Source organism: Mustela nivalis, assembly GCF_964662115.1.
Source record: "Mustela nivalis genome assembly, chromosome: 5".
Taxonomy (NCBI): Eukaryota; Metazoa; Chordata; class Mammalia; order Carnivora; family Mustelidae; genus Mustela; species Mustela nivalis.
In genome coordinates this window covers 144,986,872-145,008,216 of record NC_139024.1, presented here as the reverse complement: position 1 = coordinate 145,008,216, position 21,345 = coordinate 144,986,872, and the positions used below count along the sequence as shown (strand labels likewise).

Genomic DNA, 21,345 nt, shown 5'->3' with positions numbered 1-21,345 from the left:
TACCCTCTAATTCCATCCACGTTGTTGCAAATATATCCCTTGCTTTCTTAAGTGAGGCGTTCAGCACTGAAGTGAGTGCTGTGTTTGCATCCTTCCTTTTGTTTTCGGTCCTAGCTAAAGTCTCATAAATGAAGTCCATTTATTAGTGATTCATCTTGGTCTTATGAACGGCCTTCTAGCAAGAGAATCCTTTTGCTAGAAAACAGTAGTTGGATACTTTCACATTTGCCCTTGAAATCAGCTATTTGAAGGCAGGATTTGTTAAAAGAAAAATTGAAGAAGGTATAAAGACAGCAGGGCCTCTGGAGGCAAACGTGTATGTTAAAAACAATGTGTTACTGGGATGGCTCAGTCAGTAAGCCTCTGACTTGATCTTGGCTCAGGTCTTGATCTCGGGGCCATAAGTCATGATCTTGGGGTCCTAAGAAACATGAGCCCCGCGCTGGCCTCCACACTAGGGAGCCTACTTTAAAAAAAATTAAACTGTGTTACTGATTTTATGTATCCTTCAGGATGAAACTGACCTCAAGATAGGCACATGCGAGTTTTTTGTTGTTGTTTTTTGGTTTTTTTCTATTTTTAATTATTTATTTGGACAGAGCAAGAGAGAGAGGGAACGCAAGCAGGGGAGTGGGAGAGGGAGAAGTCGATTTCCTGCTGAGCGGGGAGCCCGATAGGACTCTGGGATCATGACCTGAGCCGGAAGCAGATGCTTAACGACTGAGCCACCGAGACCCCCAAATAGGCGCATGCGTCGTAATCCCATTCTGGTATGACAGATAATCGTGTCTCCTCCCAAGACTTTCCAGCTCATGCTTCATTCTGAATGCAGCCAGAACTGTGCACGAAAATATGTTCCAATGTATGTTTATCACCAAGTTTTAGGTATTTTTTTCTAACCTTCTAGCCATATCCTTGACTTGTTTTTTTTTTTTTTATGTGTTTTTAGAAGATAAACGTGGAGCTACATCGATTAAAACAACAAATAATGGTGAGATCCTCACTTCTCCTTGCGTGCTTGTAGGCAGTTACTTAAACATAGTAATAAATACCATGTCAGAAGTTCTTTAGGTGTTCTTAAAAACTTAATCCCATGTTGAGCATTTGTGTAATATGTCTCAAAAGTACACACTGAAAGGTTTAGCTAAGAACACAGTGAATAAGTTGGTGAGGTCTGTAAACAAATTCATTAAGAAAATTGTGTTCTAGGATGAATGGAGTTATCTTTAAATTAAATGTTGAAGTTGCAACATATGGAGTCTTTAGGTTCTGTTAGAACAGACTGGGTTTAGAGAATTACATGTGATTTCAAAATGCTGACTATGCCAGCTGTTGGATTTCTTTTTTTTTCTTTCTTTCTTTTTTTTTTTTTTCTTTTTTAAAGTAGAAAGGACATGGATGTTAAGAAAGAAAAGGTTGTGATGAGTGTTAGAAAGAGGCTTTATTTAAACCAGAATTTCATATTTTCCTCCTTTGAGTCCTTCTCTGCTTTCCAGAGTTGGCCAGGGAACAGCTTCAGTCATAAATTCCATAAGGAGATTACACTGGGAGTCTCAAGATTAAAAGCTGCAGGAACCCACTCTGGCCTTACGCCTAAGCAGGCGTTATTTGTATAATGACTGGGGAGTCCCAGGCTTCACATCCCAAGAGGGTTTCCATTTCTCACTTTGGATTTCTTTCTCTCTTTGTTTGCCCTCCTGCCAGGATGAAGTGGTCAAAGTCCGAACAGATACCAAGTTAGACTTCAATCTAGAAAAGAGCAGAGTGAAGGAATTGGTATGTTTCTTTATTCAAAACAGAGTGTGAATTCATCGCTTTGTAGGATGGAATGCTCGGTCTGGTCTGGTCTGAGTATAGAGACAGTTCACCTGTGCATCGTTGATAGACACAGTTTTCTCTTTCATTATATTCTAGCTTAGAGCTTAAGTTTGATACTTTGAAAAATAAAATGAAAATCTTCGGAGGCGCCTGGCTCCCAATCTTGGGTCAGTCGGTAGAGCATGTATGACTGTTGATCTTGAGGTAATGAGTTCAAGTCCTGCATTGTGTAGACATTACTTAAAAGTAAAACCTTATTAAAAAATGAAACTCTTGGTTAAATCAAGTTTGAATCTCATTTTATTTCAGAGAGGGAGAGAGACTAAATTACGTGTGATTTAGATATTACCAAAGAAATCAAACCATGGTTTAATCTCACCCTATTTCATCTAACTTAAACCTCCACAAGTCCAGATTTTTCTAAAGTTAAGTTGATCGTCTGCCTTGAATAAATTAAATTGTACACTGAAATTCAAGATTAAAAAAATTTCCATATAGTCTTTTTAAAAAAATTTTTTTAAGATTTTATGTATTTGACAGAAAGAGATCACAAGTAGGCAGAGAGGCGGCAGGAGGGGACGGGGTGCAGGCTCCCCCCTGAGCAGAGAGCCTGATGTAGGGCTTGATCCCAGGACCCTGAAATCATGACCTGAGCGGAAGGCAGAGTCTCAACTCACTGAGCCACCCAGGCGCCCCCCATATAGCCTTTTTAAACTTTTAAATAGAGAAATCTTAATGACTTGATTGCATTGCTTCCAAATATAAATTCAAAACAATTTTTTAAGTTACATTAAATTAAAAGTTTTGTTTTGTTTTGTTTTTTAAATTATTTAATATTTTTTTTTTTTTAAAGATTTTATTTATTTATTTGACAGAGAGAGATCACAAGTAGGCAGAGACGCAGGCAGAGAGAGAGAGAGAGGAGGAAGCAGGCTCCCCTTGAGCAGAGAGCCCGATGTGGGACTCGATCCCAGGACCCTGAGATCATGACCTGAGCCGAAGGCAGCAGCTTAACCCACCGAGCCACCCAGGCGCCCTATTTAATATTTATTTGACAGAGATCACAAGTAGGCAGAGAGGTAGGCAGAGAGAGAGGAGGAAGCAAGCTTCCCACGGAGCAGAGAGCCTGATGTGGGGCTCGATCCCAGGACCCTGGGATCACGACCCAAGCCGAAGGCAGAGGCTTTAACCCACTGAGCCACCCAGGTGCCCCTAAATTGAAAGTTTTAATTATGAAAAGTACTTCTGTGCATTTGCTACCAGAAAGATCTCGGGAGAGGTGCCTGAGTGGTTCAGTTGGTTGAGCGTCTGCCTTTGTTTCAGGTCATGTTCCTAGGGTCCTGGGTCCCTCATCAGGCCCTCTGCTTGGTGAAGAGCCTGCTACTCCCTCCCTCTCTGCCCTTACCCTTGCTCATGTGTGAACACGTACGTGCGTGCTCGCGTGCACGTGCTCTCTCTCTCTGTCACGCTCTCTCTCTCAAATAAATAAATAAATAAATCTATCTTTAAAAAAAGAAAAGGGGGTCTCAGAAATGTAGGCTGTAAATAAGTAAATGGAAGGGCACTTGCCCCTATGTGGTTAACTTGTGGGATTGTGTACAGGACTCAAGAAAGTGTGCAGATACAGTTCTGCTGCCCTTGGTTTTTCAAAAATAATGCATAAACTACTATTTTTTTTTCCCAAGTTTGCACAGCAACACTTTTCAATTTTTTATTTTACTCAGTTAAAATTGACATAGAAGGCATTATGTTAGTTTCAGGGGAACAACATGATGATCTGCTACTTGCATACACTGCAGGGTGGTCACCACCGTAAGTCTAGTTACCATCTGTCATCACACGTAGGTACAAAATTTTTTTCTTGTGATGAGAACTTTTGAGTTCTGTTCTCTTAGCAACTTTCAAATAGTGTATTGTTACTCACTGCAGTCTCCATGCATGACATCCCAGGACTTAAATTATTTTACAGCTGTAAGTTTGTATCTTTTTTTTTTCTAAAGAGTTTATTTATTTGACAGACAGAGATCAGAAGTAGGCAGAGAGCCAGGCAGAGAGAGAGGGGGAAGCAGGCTCCCTGCTGAGCAGAGAACCCGATGTGGGGCTCGATCCCAGGACCCTGAGATGGTGACCTGAGCTAAAGGCAGAGGCTTACCTCACTGAGAGCCACACAGGCGCCCCTCTAATAATAATGTTGAGTTGCCTTTTGTGACTTTTAACCCATCTATCTTCTCATTCAGGCTTTATTTGAATTTGATAGCAGTGGTTAGATACCTTCTTTATTCTTAGAATAATGAGAAATGGGCTATGTGAAGCATATTTTAACTAATACAGAACTGGATTCACATGTAGAAACTGGGTATACACAGTTGTTCATTGTCTCCTGGTTTTTCAGTTTGCTTTTAACCAAAATGTACTACAATGATAAGTGAAGCTAATACTGAAGTTCAAATAAGTACTTAACTCTATTTTGGAACCACCTCTGGATTTCAAGAGTTAAGTTGAGCTTTGTTGTACAAAATCATTATTCCCATGTCACCTGTCTTTCTTGTCTCAAAAACCACTTTTCAACAGTAAAGATTAATTCACCTAGCATCACTAAAATATTTAACAGGTGCTAGTGTATGATTAGTCTCTAGAAAAGGAAAAAAATTTTAATTAGGATGAATAATGCTTCAGTAGTAAAATACTTAAATTAACATAAGATCTATGACATGAAATATCCAAACTTTTCTTTTGCCTTAGGTGTCAAATGTCTCTGCATAGCACTGTTATTTAGAATTTTAATTTCAAATTCTTCTACAATACTCTTTTTTTTTAACCATCTTAACAGATTAGATCTTTTAAATTTAAATTCAGTTAATTAACATATAGTGTATTACTAGTTTTAGTGGTTCCTCAGTCTTGTTTATATATTACCCAGTGTATATTACATCACGAGCCCTCCTTAATGTCCATCCCCCAGGTACCCCATCCCACACCCCCATCCCCAAGGAGAAACTTTTTTTATTTATTTATTCAGCAGACAGATCACAAGTAGGCAGAGAGGTTGGGGGGGCAGGAATCAGGCTCCCACTGAGCAGAGAGGCTGATGCTGGGCTCCATGGGGCTCCAGGAGCATGACCTGCTGAAGGCAGAGCATTTTTTTTTTTAAGACTTTATTTGTTTGACAGACAGAGATCACAAGTAGGCAAAGGCAGGCAGAGAGAGGAGGATGCAGGCTCCCCACGGAGCAAAGAGCCTGATGCGGGGCTCGATCCCAGGATCCCTGGGATCATTACCTGAGCCAAGGCAGAGGCTTTAACCCACTGAGCCACCCAGATGCCCGAAGGAGAAACTCTTTTAATTACCTTTGACCTTACGGGTTTTGTACTTAGCAAAAAATCTGAATGCACTTGATTTAGGAAGATGCCCATAGCTAAGAGCTGTGCACCTGCTGAACATGGGTGAAAGCCCGTGAGTGGATGGGCCTTTCTAACCTAGTTGAGAAGTGGTTTTTGGTCATCCTAAACTGAGAAGACTTGAGTACAGGACAGCAGTGTGTATTCACTGCGCATTGGTAGAGGAGTGACAGGACCTTCCCTCTCCTTGTTGAGTAAAGTTCTGTTTCAGTTCTATAACTGGTGCTACTTACAGCCAGGTTCAGAGCAGTATGACCTCTAAGCCACCGTGGGGTACAGGGAGATAGAGTCACATAGATGTTAATTTAAAAATCACGGCAGGACCAAGATTGAGGCTTGGCTTTTCTCTAGAGGCGGGTGAATACTGACTGAAAAATCCGGTCCACCCTGCCCTCTTGTGGCATTTCGATGCATAGCTCCTTCCTCTTCTAAAACCCTGAAGTTTAGACTAGATCAGCATTCTTTGGTCCTGATTGGTACTTGGTTTAGGGTTTGGGGGGTTTTCTCCAACTTCTAAAAAAAATTTTTTTTAATTTAAAAATTTCTGAGCAATATTATTTTTTATATCCTAGCACCCTGGTAGTCCAGGGGAACATTTTATAGCTAGAAAGTTTTCTAGATACATAAGCACTGATTTTCTCCTCTATCATAGTGTGACCTTACTGAAGAATTAAATACTAATTTTTCATTTGCTCAATTAAACCCTAATACCTACTACTAAGGAGATGTGTCTGATTTTGGTCTCGGTGTCAACAAAATTGCACTAAATTTTTGCATAAATGTCAATACCCAACCCCCAAAAAGTCAATAGCCAAAGGCAGGATACCACTTTGATTCTGGGGAGTGCTGGTGAGTTCCTTCAGTAACACTGGATTGTGACACACCCAAGTGGGTGGTTGTTTAATTTAAATCAACATGTGATGGTTTAATGCTTATCTTGTACCAGTGTATTTATATTGTATCTTTAGGCAATGCCTGTCACATAAAAATATTCCTTGAAACCATTTTTCCCCCAATTTTATAACATTCCGAACTTTGTCTAAGCCTCAGGTAGTGACCAGTTTTGTGATTGTGACAGGTTAGCTCCCAAACTAAATTGTTCCCCACTTTTACAACCCTCTGAAAAGCAGCAGAAAGCACATGACTCAGCAGCCATGCAAACTGGTGCCCGGAGAATGCTGTGACAGTAGGGGGAGGGGCCACATGGCATCACAGAGAACAGATGACAGGAGCAGAGAGGTGAAAGGTGACAAAGGGAACCTAGATACTGGAGCAGTGAGTGGCTTAGAAATAAGACACTTCAGGGGCCCAGTCAGTTAAGCATCTGCCTTTCCCTCAGGTCGTGATCCAGGGTCCTGGGATCGAGCCCCATCATCAGGCTCCCTGCTCCGTGGGGAGTCTGCTTCTCTCTGCCTGCCGCTCCCCCTGCTTGTGCGCTGACTCTCTCAAGTTAACAAACAAAATCTTCAAAAAAGAAAAGGAGAAAGGAAAGAAACTTCAAAAAAATATATCTAAAGGAAAGGGGCAAGTAGGCTACTTGATTCCAGATGTGATGTCTAGTGTCCTATATTCTTGGAAGTACTGAGACCAGAATATTTAAGGCAGCAGGAAAGGAGAGAGAGGAATACATCAGAATCTGACCTGTGTTCCGTGTTCATTGGTTTCAGTACTCGTTGAACGAAAGGAAGCTGCTGGAAATGAGGACAGAAATGGTGGCATTGGTAAGAAATGAGACTACTTTTCGTGGTCATTGTTCTCATCTTGGCTTCATCCACGTGTGGTTATTGTCCTTTGTAATGATACGTTATGGGGGCGGGTTCTCAAGTTTTGTGTCTTAGGGTGTGTTTTGGGGTTTTTTTTTCATTGTAGTAAAGTATACATAAAATTACCATCTTAACCATTTTTAGGCGAACAGTTCAGTGGCATTAAGAACATTCACACCCTTATACAACCATCACTGGCACTCATCCACAGAGCTCTTTACATCTTGTAGCCCTGAAACGACTTGTCACACGCTAACTCCCATTCCCTTCTCCCCAGCCCCTGCCTACCGCCATTCTGCTCTCTGTCCCTATGAACTGACTACTCTAGGAACCTCATATAAGTAGAATCACACAATATTTGTTTTGTGACTGACTGACTTCGCTTAGCATAATGTCCACAAGGTTCATCCATGTCGTAGCCTGTCAGAATTTCCCTCCTTTTTAAAGCTAAATAACATTCCATTTGCGGATAGACCCCAGCTGGATTATCCTGCCAGTGGACACGTTGGCGTCATCTTTTGGCCATTGGGAGTCACGCTGCTGTGGGCGTGGTTGTGCCAGTATCTGTTGGGAGTCCCTGTTTTGACTTCTCTGGGGCAGGTACCCAGAAGTGCGGTATCCTAGAATTTTCTTGGCACTTAATAGAATATTTGTTTATGTTCATGAAAGTTTAAATCCCAGTGATTGAAGAATAATAAGGAATGGCGATTTTTTAGATTACTTTTCAAATTTACAACATGCTTTACTTTTTTTCCGCCTTCTGTTACTTGGGACCTCTTAAACGTGCAAGACACTTCCATCAGAGAATAGTAGAGTATTACTCTGGAATATGTTTCTGCTCATCCAGACTTCTATTTCCTTGTTCATTACCAGACTTGTTAGCCATAAGGAACTACATACAAATGACCCTTGAACAGTAGGGAGGTTAGGGACCCTCCCACATAGTCAAAAATCTGCATATAACTTTTGACTCCCCAGAAACTTAACTACTAATAGCCCACTGTTGACCGGAAGCCTTCCTGATAACATAAACAGTCAGTTAACACATATTTTTTATGTTATGTGTATTATACACTAAAACAAAGTAAGCTGTTATTAAAATCATAAGAAAGAGAAAATAAATTTATAGCACCGTACCATATTGAAACAAATCAGGTGTAAGTGGACCCATGCACTTTAAACCATTGTTAAAGGGTCTGGGCACCTGGGTGGCTCAGTGGGCTAAGCCTCTGCCTTCAGCTCAGGTCATGATCTCAGGGTCCTGGGATTGAGCCCCACATTGGGCTCTCTGCTCGGCAGGGAGCCTGCTTCCTCCTCTCTCTGCCTGCCTCTCTGCTTACTTGTAATCTCTCTCTGTCAAATAAAATTAAATAAAATCTTAAAAAAAAAAAAATTGTTAAAGGGTCCATTGTACTTACTTGTCCTAGGATATTTAGTGAATTATTTTTGTGCATTAATGAAATGTTACAACCCCTTTATAACATCAGCCAAACTTGCCACCCTTAGAGGATGGTTGTGTATCTATTTTAACTGTATTGTATTTGGAAAAGAACAGAAATAAGTCTTTGGTATAACCACACCTTATACTCATAAAATACTTGGTGTTTGAACTTTGAAAGAAGAAAAGTTTAAAATGTGAATAGGAATTGTGTCAAGGCAAATACTTTTAGATTATCTAAGATTGCATTCACTTTTTTTTTTTAATTTAATTTTATTTTATTTATTTATTTGTCAGAGAGAGAGGAAGCACAAGCAGGGAGAGTGGCAGGTGGAGAGAGGGAGAAGCAGGCTCCCCGCTAAGCAGGGAGCCGAAAGCAGGGCTCGATCCCATGACCCTGAGATCATGACCTGAGCCAAAGGCAGACACTCAGCCGACTGACAGGCATCCCTGTGTTCACTTTTGAAAGCATTTTTTGTATACCTCTCACCAAGAGGGAAAAAAATGACGTACCTTTATTGTCTTTGAGTACAGACTGCCTTTTCACTTTAACCTTAATTTGTAGACCAGTGTATCCTTTACAGAAGCTTTTTTTTACATTATCACATTTGGTTGTCCTGTGTGAGGACAGGGCCAGTGGTGTTTGTTTTGGGGTTTTGGTGAGTTTTTTGGCTTTTTTTTTTTTTTTTTTTTTTTTTTTTCAAATTAAAGTAAACAGGCCCAGAGACAGTAAAGGCCCTGACCAACGCAACATAACGGAGGATACTGGAACTAAAGCTAAAGCCCAGGTCTCCCTAAGCGTAGGGAGCATAGCCCGTCTTTCCTGTGGGACGGCGGGAGCCGAGGGGACGGCAGGTGTATCCCAGGTGGTTTAATGCTGTGAATCTCTTTGTTTTGAAAGCATGCCCAGCAAGATCGGGCTGTCACCCAGACAGACAGGAAGATAGACACTGAGGTTGCTGGCCTCAAAACCATGCTGGAGTCACACAAGCTCGATAACATTAAATATTTAGCAGGTAAGCTCTTTTTCGTCTGGATAGTTCAAACAAGCGGAAAATACATAAAATTTGGGAAAACTGCGTTTCTTTGATTCTAACACATTTTTTTTTACCTTTTAATGTCTCTGAAATTAGAAGGCAGGTTTTCTGATAGGTGGAGTATCATACAGTAATTGGTATTTTTTTTTTCCTTAGTAGTAAAATAATGTGCTTTACAACCAGTGGAATCTTAAGTTTTATAAGATACTGTCATTGAACTGTCGTTACTTGGGATTTTTTTTAGTGAAATTCAAGACAGTATTTTTTGGATGGAAGGAAAGTCTTTTGAGTTGCGATCTTTCTGCTTCAATCGGGGACACTCCTTGTAAGGAGTTAATTTTGGTTTTGTAATTTTTGAGCCAAAAAAGGGAATGAAAATTCACATGTAAAAACAACCCGGTGATTATTATAATTCACATCTAACATTTTGGATTAATCAATATATTCAAGTTATACTAGCAGTTAGAAGTGGAATTTTGTTGGTGACATTTTAAAGGGTGTGGCCCTCTATAGTACATACACATATCCTTTGTGATCACAGAATTTCTGAGGTTCATTGAAAAGTTTTCGCTGACTCTTGGATACTTTTCTACTTTGAAGACTGTTGCAGAGAGCGGAGTGTTTTAGTGGGCAGGTGTGTCGTCCAATGTGGCACCTCCCATGTGATCTGAGTTTCCTGGGTTGGTTTTTCTGTTTGGTGGATAGGTAGAAAAGCACCTGTATGTTTTCTTAATAAAACGTTTTCTTTTAAGTAACTCTTAACACAAATAATACTGTGCTAAATTTTTTTTTTCTTACAGGATCCGTATTTACGTGCCTAACAGTAGCTCTGGGATTTTATCGCCTGTGGATATAATAAAATGTCTATTTAAAGAGATCCCTATTGTTCTGCCTTAAGAACACCAGATTGCTGGGTCTCTTCCCCCCCGCCCCCCATTTCCAGATTTTAACCCTAGTTTTGACTTAATATATATTATTTATTTTATGCAGATTATGGACATAAAACCAAGGAATAATGGTTCCTTTTGTCTTTTCTGTTTAGTTGTCTTTGTACCGCTGAGTGGTGGTGGACAAAACACGGAAGACCCCACTCAGCCGGACCAGTGAACTTGGTCTAACCTGTGGGACATGCCCACAGTAAATATTTATATAACCCTACAATTTTTAATCTTCTGTCACATAGAGGATTTGGGGGGCCTCCATTTAAAAGGCACAACGACTTCACTAAGTGCTAAAGGATCACCGAAACTAAACCAAGAGCACCAGACCCTCTGTCCCTCCGACCCGGCCCTTCCCCTCAGCCAGTGCCCACGTTAGGGGGCAGCCCCAGTGGGTTGGTGTGCTAATGATTCACCTGTACTATCCCCCTAAAGCAGTTATTTTTCTATTAATTTCCATTGTCTTAATAAGTTGTCATGGTTATTTTTCACGTGCCTTTCAGCCAGAAAATCTTGTTGCCTAATGAAATTTTGTAATCATTACAAATGGGGACTCTGGTTTTGCCTCTCAGAGTGCTAGATTTCTCTCCCACCCTTGCACTGTGTGTGTGTGTGTGTGTGTGTGTGTGCCTGCTGGGGTTCTTACCGAGAAGGACATTCTCCCGTTATTTGAATGACTGGTGTGGGAGAGAATAAGCATTTTAAAAACGAAAATGTGGAGAGCGTGTTTGTGTCTTTCTCTGCATACACGCACATGCACGGGACCTGGTACAGGGGAGAAACCACATGTGCACTTGTTGATCGATGTTGATCAAATCGGTAGGATAAATCATCCGCTGTCACTGTTGTAACCGCATTAGCAAAAAAGTTACCTTTGTCCTTTGGATGTCTTTCTAAACTTCAGAAAATGTAAGTCGGTGTCTTTTTTTTTTTTTTTTTTTTTTGAAACATATGTTTAGCACAAAGCTGCTGAACTCCAGATGAGCCTGAAAATCGAGTACTTTGGCATCAGTGGGATCAGTTTCAAAATGAATAATTATTTGATTGTTTTAAACTTGATCCAAAATTATCTCAACGGCTTCGTAAAATACTGTAGCCATTTGTGCTTCCTCTTTCAGAAAAGGATCCCCAGAAAATACTGCACATTGAGCAGTTGCCTTAAGTATTACAAATTTAAGTAAATGACATCCCATTAAGACCACATTTGCAACTATTTAATATAACTATTGTTAGTAAGAGCTTGGAGAAAGGGCCTGGAGCACAGACACTCCTCCAAAATCAAAAGAATCCCCAAGAGGAAAAAAGCACTGTATGCAATTATGTTTCAAAGCAAACACTTAACTTGCATAGGTTAGAAACAAGCAAAGTGACCTTACTTCCTGATAAAATATTTGAAAATATCATTCAGTGGGGTGACACTCTTTTATCTAACAAAAGTATTCCAGATGACATTCCTACTGGTTTATACTGGCTGCAGCAGTCACTTAATTTGGGCCTTGGATTGTGGTGTGTAGTTTTCTGCAGTACAGAACAGACTCCCAGTACCCGCAGCGTCGGGAACAATGAACTTGCCTTTTGGTGGCTCAGATTGCATGCATAGATGGAGGTTAGGAAGGTTCGGGACTGTGTTCCCTTTGTTTGGTCAAATGCAATCTGTTTCAAAAGCATATAAACCAGAAATACAAGCATACCCTTCCCACTGCTGGCTGGCCCAGGCTTCTGTGAACACCAGAAGCATGGTGGGACAGCTTTCTGAACTAGCTTGGTTCAGAGGGATTCGGATCCTCTAGGAACTTCGGCCTTAGCCTAATTTCAGAAGGGAGAGGATGCCTGGCACAACTTCCAGGTAACCCAGGCCGTAGCACCTGGGAAACTCACCAGGGCCAGGTAACACACATGTAACCTGCTACGCCTTTGCTACAAATGCCCAAAGCAGAACGTCAAATGGACAGACTCTGGCTTTCCTTTCCATTCTTGGGGGCGCCTCTGCATTCCTACACTCTGCTCTCCCCTGCCCTTTCCTTGTTTAAAGAGCCTAAACTCCAATTCTCTGTCGTTTCCTGTTCCATTAATAAGCAAAACCTGTCTGTCCATACCATTCTTTACAGGACACAGGATTTTGATTTCTGGGCTGTTCTTATCCCTTAAGCTGCTTTTCTACCTTAATATCTAAGAAAAATAAATCTGAGTGTATTCATTTTTTCCCTTAAGTATGCCAAGTACCTCAGTTGTGAAGTCAAGTTCAAGAAGAAAGGCTTGACTCAAACCAGACATCTTGCTGGAATTTGTCTCGGAACACTCTAAAAATAAAAATCCCAAGCCGGGCTTTTCCCTTTCTAGCTGCACAGAGTGACGTGAGCTTCCCTCCCCGTGTCCCGGCCTCCAGCCGCCTCCTTTGCCGCCTCTGCCTGTTACTTAACCATTCAGCTTGGGCGCACTTCCCCTCCACCCCCCCGCCCCCACCCCCCTCTCCCGCCGTGCTCTGTTGATGGGGTTGGCATCATTTCTGAACAAATAACACATAAATGGTACTACAGAACTCATGTCTAGAAAACTTGGGCTTTACCATATGTTTATCAAATTTGTGGCTTTCCTGACACTAAAGAGAACATGTTAAACAGAAACCACTTATTCTTGATGTACTCTTTGTGTTTGAGAATGTTCAGCCCTTCACTGGAATTTTGTTTTGAAAATATCTGTCCTTCTAGATTTACATTCATGTTCTTCTGATTCTATTCTTTTGATTATAAAAAATCAATTTATTAACCATTGTATCACTTAACCGAATAGTCAGTTACATATTGTTATATGAGTGGGTATAATATTTTTATTATGAAAAATATTTAATTGTTTCTATGTAACTACTACACCTTTTATTTGAATTACTCAGTGGATTGGCAAATGGAAAACAACTTCTGCCTGCACTGTATTTTAATGTTACTCCCTCCATTGTATATGACAGCACTGGTGTATTACAAGAAAACCTAATACCCTAAAACAGGGGGGTTGTATAGACGATAACTTTGAAAGTGCTTACTTGATTTGCAAAATAAATTTTTTATTCAAAAGAATTAACATGCTCGTGTAAAATACTTGAGAGGAAGTGCTTTAAGAGAAAAAGATTTTTTTCACTCATCTGTGTACATTGGAATTCACAGAAAACTGTGACTCGAGATAGTTAGAACTGGGGGCTTACATAGAGGGGTAAATGAGTTTTAATCACAAGTTTTTAGAAGTATCTGCGCGGACTCAGTTTTCGAGTAATCGAAGTCCCGATCAGGCTAGCTGGAGCAAGAAGGAATTTGCCTTTGGCTTATGATTAAAGTTCAAGAAGGGCAAAAGTCAAAATGCAATCAACCCCTCTCTGCACCTCTTACCTCGCCTTTGGGTGGGCAGAATTCTCAGACCAGCTTCCGTTGTGGACAACTGAAACACCTGCACATCCCTGACCGCTTAGTGATTGGAGGGTTCGTTCACCTAGATGAAGCCTTGAAGAAAGGATTGGAAGCGAGCAGCCGCAGTGGCAGCCTGCGGACTTGAACAAGGAGGGAGCTCTTCAAGAGTCAACTCCGTGCAGGTGGCCTTCTGTGTAACAACGTCTGTCTGCTTCAGAGAAAAGCAAACCCCTTGGGAACGTGGATGAATGAAATAGCCCAGAAATTAATGTTAGGTACCTTTCATTTTCTCCAATCAGAAGTCTACCCAAGTTAGTCAAATAAACCAGACCTGAGGTGAGCCATAAAGGTCCTGAAAGTCCCCAAATTTTTGCAGACTTTTGCAGACAGATTTGCAGACTCAGCCCCGTATTTATAGAGCAAGTGTGGGGTGCAGGGTGTGGGGCGCTGTGCACAGCCTCCCACCTGGTCCTGCTTTCACATCTGAGGGTGCGGCAACCTGAAAACCTAATCTTTGCCTGGGGCCTTTGATGGCTTTCAAAATAAGAACACACTTCAAAGAATGACATTTTCTAGAAACAGCTTTCTCTCTGGAACCAAAACCTCCAGCTTTCCACAGCAGAGCTCTGACCACACAGCGTCGTCCTGCTAGTGGCACCTCTACTTTAACTCCGCAGCTTCCGGGCGAGGGTCCGGGATAGCAGGATGCTGGGGAGGGGTCTGGGCACCGGGCATCTGCATCCTTGACGTAAACAGGCAACACCCAGCTTCAGGTCGCTTTTACATGTTGCAAACATGCTCTTGACTGTTACTACTCCTGCACTCTCAGGAACAAGGAGTGGAACATTTTACAAAGTCCCAATTCTTTTTCTCTCAGTTTAAATTAATCCCCACCCTCACCGCCCACTCATCGGTTCATGATTCTGAAGCTTCAGGTCAACTTAATGTTAAAGCCCAGGGAGCTGCGCTCATGGTTTTTCCTCAGCACGTCCTTCTCGCACTTACTGTCTCGCACAGGTGCTTGAATTCTTCCTCGGCCACCTCTGACTCCATCCACAACGTGTGTTCTCCCAGGAGGGAAGAAACAGCTGCTGCGTGGCCTCTTGTCCCTTGCATAAAAGTCAGTGTCTTTACCTACTACAGAAGCATTTTTTACTATTTCTCTTGCTTTTGTAGAAGTTTATAGTGTGCATGAGCCTCACATCATCCTGAAAGACGCTGTAACAGGTGGTGTCTCTGGGCTATTCGTGAAAAAGTGTGATGAGATTTTAGGGAGAAAAGATGGAAGCCTGCTCCCTTCCAAAAGATCGAAATACTTGGTGAACCCATGAGAGCACTTGTGAATTCTTTCTTTTTTTTTTACATCATAGCTGTTGGATGCTTTCAAACAAATAGCGGCTAATACCAAATGACATTTATTACTTAATTGAGTCTAGAAATAAAGGTGATCCTCAGGGTTGGTTTGGCAGCTCGACATTGCTTTCAAGGACCCAGCTCTTTCCATCTTGCCATTGTTAGCCTCCTCTGTGTGTTAGCTTTCAGCTTCAGCCTTGGTATTATCTGGTCACAAAACGGCTGCCACAGCTGCAGGCATCACATCCTCACATGGCAGCGTGCAAAACAAAAAGAAAGTGAGGTGCACAAGGGCTCTTTTCATAGGTCTGTCTCCTTTTAGTCAAGGAGAAAGCTCTATCCCACTCCCACAAAAACCCTGGATGTCTCATAGGCCAGGATGAGGTCACATAGCTACCTACAGCAAGACAGGTTGCAAAAGAGAATGTTTAGGTTTTGCAGCCCTTCTGGCGGGAGCAGGACAAGGAAGAGGGAAGCTGGAAGTCTTTGTTGGGTTGGCATTCAACAGTGTCGGTTACAGTGTTTGTGTGATTAACACAGGCTGTGCACTAGGGAGAAGGATGTAATTAAGTCACCACCCTTTCGTGGCTAGAAATGCTTTAGGATGTCCTTTCCCTTTATTTCCAAGAACCTGTGGCTAATTTTATTTTACTCTATGCCACAGAATATTTTTACTGGTTCTCTGACCAAATTTTAATTCCTATTTTTTTTTAATTCTAAAATGAATTATTGGGATTTGTTCCAAATAACTTGCATATTTGAGGAAAAATAAATCTGTTAATGAACAAATTCACATACATGCTTATTTCTCAAAACTCCTCCCCAATCTGCAGGGCAATATACCCTCAGTTTTGCTGAATTATTTTGGCCAAAGCACAGCATAACCCAGATAACCACTCCCCTTCCATTCAATAGCGCTGTACCCCCGTATCCTGATGTTTATTTTTGCCTCGGTTTGCCTTTGGCTGCACGGCAGAAGCATGCGTTTCCCCCAACTGTCCTATCTGTTCTTGACCTCTGTTCCCAGCTTCTTGGTTTCTTCTCTTCCAACTATCTCCTATAAGAATAACTCAGAACATACATACTAGATCTGAAATTCACATGGTTGAGGGACAGTAAAAAAGTGAGTCTACAAAAAAAAAAGTGAGTTTACATCTGGTAGAAGTCAGGTTTGGGGGAGGAACGGCTGTGGCACAGTTGGTGACCATCAGGCTTGCGAAGGGGGCAGCGGAACTTACTGAACATCATGTTCTTTGTGGGATCCTGCAGATTTTTAGCGAAGCCAATTCCTTCATGCAACCTAGGACAGGTGCACCTGCAAAAAGTCTGCTTAAGATCTGTGAATGCAGTTAAACCAGAAGGCCACTGCTCAGTGAGAATGAAAAAGCTGTTGAACTGAGCATGGTCAGGTCATTCCGAGTCTTCCCTATTAATACTTATGTGAAAGCCTTTGCTTGGTTATGAACACCGCAAGTGCTGGGAGACAGAAGAGCATCCAAGTCATCCAAGGTTTAGCAAACACTAAGGCAAAAAGTTTAAGGTTTGGAAAAATCTATTAACTTCTGCTTGCCAGTTAATAAAAAACTGCGATGATTTTGTTTTAGCGGCACAATATCTTGTTTTGGTTGCTAACCACCAGTTTTTACGGGCAGATAATTTCACAACCACTAATGCGATGAGTCAGGAGATCTGGGTTCAGCTCCCAGCCTGGCCACTTGCTGTGCTCTTGGGAAAACCACTGGACCTTGCCAAGCCAATGGTTCCCACATTTCTAAAATAACAGCAACAATAATAATGAGAATGGGAATCATTATGGAGCTTTGGTTTCGTGTATTTCAGGCACGGTTCTAAAGTCTTTCCACGCTCACTTACTCTTCATCACATCCCTAGGAAGTAAGCACTGAAATAATCTCTTTACAGAGGGGGAAATCAAGGCAGAGACCAAGTAACGTGCCCCACAGGCACCCAGCTGATACACTCGGTGACTCCAGATTCAAACCCAAGCATTCTGACTCTGAGGAATAGAGACTCTACCCACTGATAGCACTTGGTAAGCATCAAATGAGGTAATTTTTTAAAAAGTGAAATAAATCCATTTGTGCAATTAACTGGAATCACCTACTCATAATTACCAGTAACGTTGCTTATACCACTACCCAAATAAGTATATTTCCCTTAACTCTACTCCCTCGCAACCTCAGAGTACCAAGACAGATGAAGTTATTGAGAAAGATGCAGTATCCTAGCAAAAAACTAGTCCTGGCACACTGGGTGGCTCAGTCAGTTAAGCGTCTGCCTTCAGCTCAAGTCATGATCCCGGGGTCCTGGGATTGAGCCCCATATTGGGCTCCCTGCTCTCCCTCTCCCTCTGCCTCTCTCCCTGCTTGTGCTCTCTCTCTCTCTTTAAATAAATAAGTAAATAAATAAATAAATAACACAATTCCTTAGAAAAGCTGGAGTATAGATTATAGCAGGGATTGGAGGAACACAGATTACCTCAAGGAAATAACCATAAGCTCTCAAGTATTATATTATACCAGCCCTTGATATAAATCCCAGGGCGACTGTGAATGCTCATAATTTTATTTGGGGGTCTTTATATAAAAGAATTAATGTTGACATGAAGGCCACTGTCCAAGCCTTAGATTCATCCAAAGTGTAGACCTTAAATAATTCCTTATTATTTAGTTAGTATCTTTTTTTTTTTTTTGGTGATGTGATAATTAGGATATTTCATTCTTTTTCTTCTTAAAAATTTTTTTTTAAGATTTTATTTATTTATCAGAGAGAGGGGGGGGAGAGAGCGAGCACAGGCAGACAGAATGGCAGGCAGAGGGAGAAGCAGGCTCCCTGCTGAGCAAGGAGCCCGATGTGGGACTCGATCCCAGGATGCTGGGATCATGACCTGAGCCAAAGGCAGCCACTTAACCAACTGAGCCACCCAGGCGTCCCTTAAAGATTTTATTTTTTAAAAAAGATTTTATTTATTTATTTGACAGAGAGGGAGATCACAATTAGGCAGATAGCAGGCAGAGAAAGAGGGGGAAGCAGGCTCCCCGCAGAGCAGAGAGCCCGATATGGGGCTCAATCCCAGGACCCTGAGATCATGACCTGAGCTGAAGGCAGAGGCTTAACCCACTGAGCCACCCAGGTGCCCCTAAAGATTTTTTTTTTTAAGATTTTATTTATTTACTTGACAGAGAGAGAGAGCACAAGCAGGCAGAGCAGTAGAGAGAGAAGGAGAAGCAGGCTCCCCACCGAGCAGGGAGCCCAATGTGGGGCTCGATCCCAGGACCCTGGGATCATGACCTGAGCTGATGGCAGTCACTTAACCAACTGAGCCACCCAGGCACCCCCTAAAGATTTTATTTTTAAATAATAATCTTTACACCGAATGCAGGGCTCAAACTCACAACCTTGAGATCAAGAGTTGCACACTCCACCGGTTAAGCCAGCCGGGGTCCCTTGGATATTTCATTCCTAATCAACCAAGTCAACCATCTCTCTGTAGGACTACATGAGAAAAAAAAAAAAAAAAATCAGCCACTTTTCAAAATTTCCCAGAAAGCTGGGCTACCCAAATCCTGTCTGGGCCCCTGGTAGCATTCACATCTTATCCAAATTCTTTCTTTGCATAAAACCCTTCTTGCCTGCTTTCGGCTTACCATGGAAACCATGTGGGTCCTGCTCTTCCCAAGCAAAGTGGGAATTTAGATTTCAGATGGTAGGAAGAAGGGGCACACTTGAAGGGCACACTCGCTTTTTACCCCAGCTTCTTGTATGTTAAAAAAAAGTATATATGTATAAAATGTGTGTGTACACACACACACACACACACACACACACACACACAGCTTCACCAGAATAAGAAAATCCATAGAGACAGAAAGGGGATTGGTATCTGCCTGGGGCTGAGGGGGTGGAGAGTGAGTGTAGAGGGTACAAGGTTCCTTTTTGGGGTGATGACAATGTTCTAAAAATGGATTATGGTGACGGTTGCCCAACTCTGTGAATATAACACACTTCAAATCAGTAACTTGTACACTGAACTCATTAAAAAACTGCTTTTTTAAAAACCTTGTCCATCCTATATCAGTTTTCGGAGGGAGAACCCAAGCCAGGGAATTGTGCAGTTGACTTCCTGGGTCACAGAGCGGGTTGCTCACTGGAGGCCCCACCTACTCCGGGAATAAGTGATTCCAGTTTCTTGCACATAGGGTCTTACAGTTTATTAAACATTTTCACATTTTTGACCTCATTTTTGACCTTGTGACCTTTGACCTTGGCTGCACACCCCAGGACTCCCACCCAGTCTCCCAAGATGATGTTCTGGCTTCCGATAAATCCTAAATTTTTATTTAGTGATTAAGGGTCAGTGATAACTAAATGAAATGACCTAGTGCATCCCTCTGTTTAAAATGTTGAGGAAGGGCGCCTGGGTGGCCCAGTGGGTTTAGCATCTCCCTTTGGATCAGGTCACCGGATGGATTCTCCATCTGGCTCCCAGGTGGGAGGGGGTGGGGGGTGCTTCTCCCTCTCCTTCTGCCCCTTCCCCTTCATGCTCTCGCTCTCTCTTTCAAATACGTAAAATCTTTTAAATAATACAATAAGTAAAATGTTTCATGAGGAGCAGAGCCGGCTCCTGGTCTGCACAAGGAGAGAAACTGAGCTGGTGGGTTTGGAAATGTTCCCCCCCCCCCTACACACACAGCCGCCTGGCGGGCGCCCCTCACTCCCGGGGGGGGGGGGGGGGGGGGGGGCAGGCTCAGCACGGCGCCCAGGGCACTCCCCTTGGGCCCAGGCCACCCATCCTCACCACGGGCCTCTCTTCTGCGGAGTGAGCGGACAAGGGGGCCAGAACCGGGCGCTACGCTACGACCCGCAGCAGGCGCAGAGGTCAGCCGTCGGGGGGCCCAGACCAGCCGGCCCCACCCGGAAGGGCCCTGCGCCAAGACCTCCGCCTGCCCCCGGCCCCGGCTTCGGCGCCGGGGAAAGGACACTGGGCTGGGTGGCCCTGGCGTCCCGGGCCTGTCCGGGAGTGCAGGGCGAGCAGAGCCGCTGCACGGAAGGCCGGAGCCCGCGAGGAGGCCCACGGGGTCGCTCTCAGCTGGGGCCCCTTGTCTCTGAAAGGGGGCGGCTCAGCCTGGGGACCCGATCGCTCTCCGTCTAGACCCACAGCTCCGGGAACACCGGCCCCCAGGGCCTGACGCAGGCCTAAGGACTGAAGCTACGAAGAAACTTGCTCCTAGGGTCATTACAGGTAACGGGGGCCAGGGCCGCCTGGGGGGGAGGGGCCGGAAGCCACCGACTCTCGGTTTCACTCAGGTCATGACCTTAGGGTGGGGAGATCGAGCCCCGCCTGGGGCTCCACACTCATCTGGGAGTCTTCTTAAGATTTTCTCTCTCTGCCCCTCCCCCACTCGTGCTGTGTCTCTCTCTCTGCCCCTCCCCCACTCGTGCTGTGTCTCTCTCTCTGCCCCTCCCCTTCTCGTGCTGTGTCTCTCTCTCTCTCAAATAAATAAATCTATCTTAAGAAAAAGGCAACATGGCTTAGCAAGAAGGGGAACCTAAGTTTTTTAGTTGGTTGTTTTTTTTTTTTTTTTTTTTTTTACCTCTTGCTCATTCTCATTTACCAACAACATGGCCCTGAATCCCCACCAGCCTCCTGAACCCATACCTCCTCCAGGGGGCCGTCTGCATGAACCCCATTCTTCCCTGCGCTCCTTCCTGTTAGCCTCCTGCATCAGGGTCGGGAGCTCAGCCTCCAGAATCAGCCTGCTTCGGTTTGAAATCCCTTGACCTTGGGAAAAGGACTTAAGCGCCCAGTGCCTCCGTTTGCTTATCGGTGCAATGGAGATAATGACAGGACTTAGGCTGGGGCTCCTGACCCGGGTCACAATAGTTTAGACACAGTGGTACCTAGGAAGGAGGCCGAGCCTTGTTGTCTTTGCGTCTTATCTTCTCTATCTTCGTTGTTAACTTGTTTTATAGTCGTTTCTAAGCCTGGAGGGACTGTCCCCTCACTGATGTCCTTTCCCAGTGCTCAGTTAAAGCCACGCACTAGCATAGGCTTCAAGAAATGCCTGCTGTTGGGGCACCTGGGTGGCTCAGTGGGTTAAGCCTCTGCCTTCAGCTCAGGTCATGATCTCCGGGTTCTGAGATCGAGTCCCGCATCGGGCTCTCTGCTCGGCAGGGAGCCTGCTCC

The 21,345-nt window shown here is 43.2% G+C and overlaps 1 protein-coding gene across 1 annotated transcript in view; it reads left to right on the top strand.

Annotated features, from left to right (window-relative positions):
* Nucleotides 1-13,463, top strand: part of MCUR1 (mitochondrial calcium uniporter regulator 1) — a 29,246-nt gene extending 15,783 nt beyond the window's left edge. Inside the window, exons 5-9 of the mRNA XM_082730234.1 lie at nucleotides 950-991; nucleotides 1,705-1,776; nucleotides 6,884-6,937; nucleotides 9,319-9,433; nucleotides 10,255-13,463. Coding sequence (XP_082586360.1) covers nucleotides 950-991; nucleotides 1,705-1,776; nucleotides 6,884-6,937; nucleotides 9,319-9,433; nucleotides 10,255-10,310 — 339 coding nt within the window. The 3' untranslated portion in view covers nucleotides 10,311-13,463. The remainder of the gene's footprint in view (nucleotides 1-949; nucleotides 992-1,704; nucleotides 1,777-6,883; nucleotides 6,938-9,318; nucleotides 9,434-10,254) is intronic.
* The last annotated feature ends 7,882 nt before the right edge of the window (nucleotides 13,464-21,345 follow it).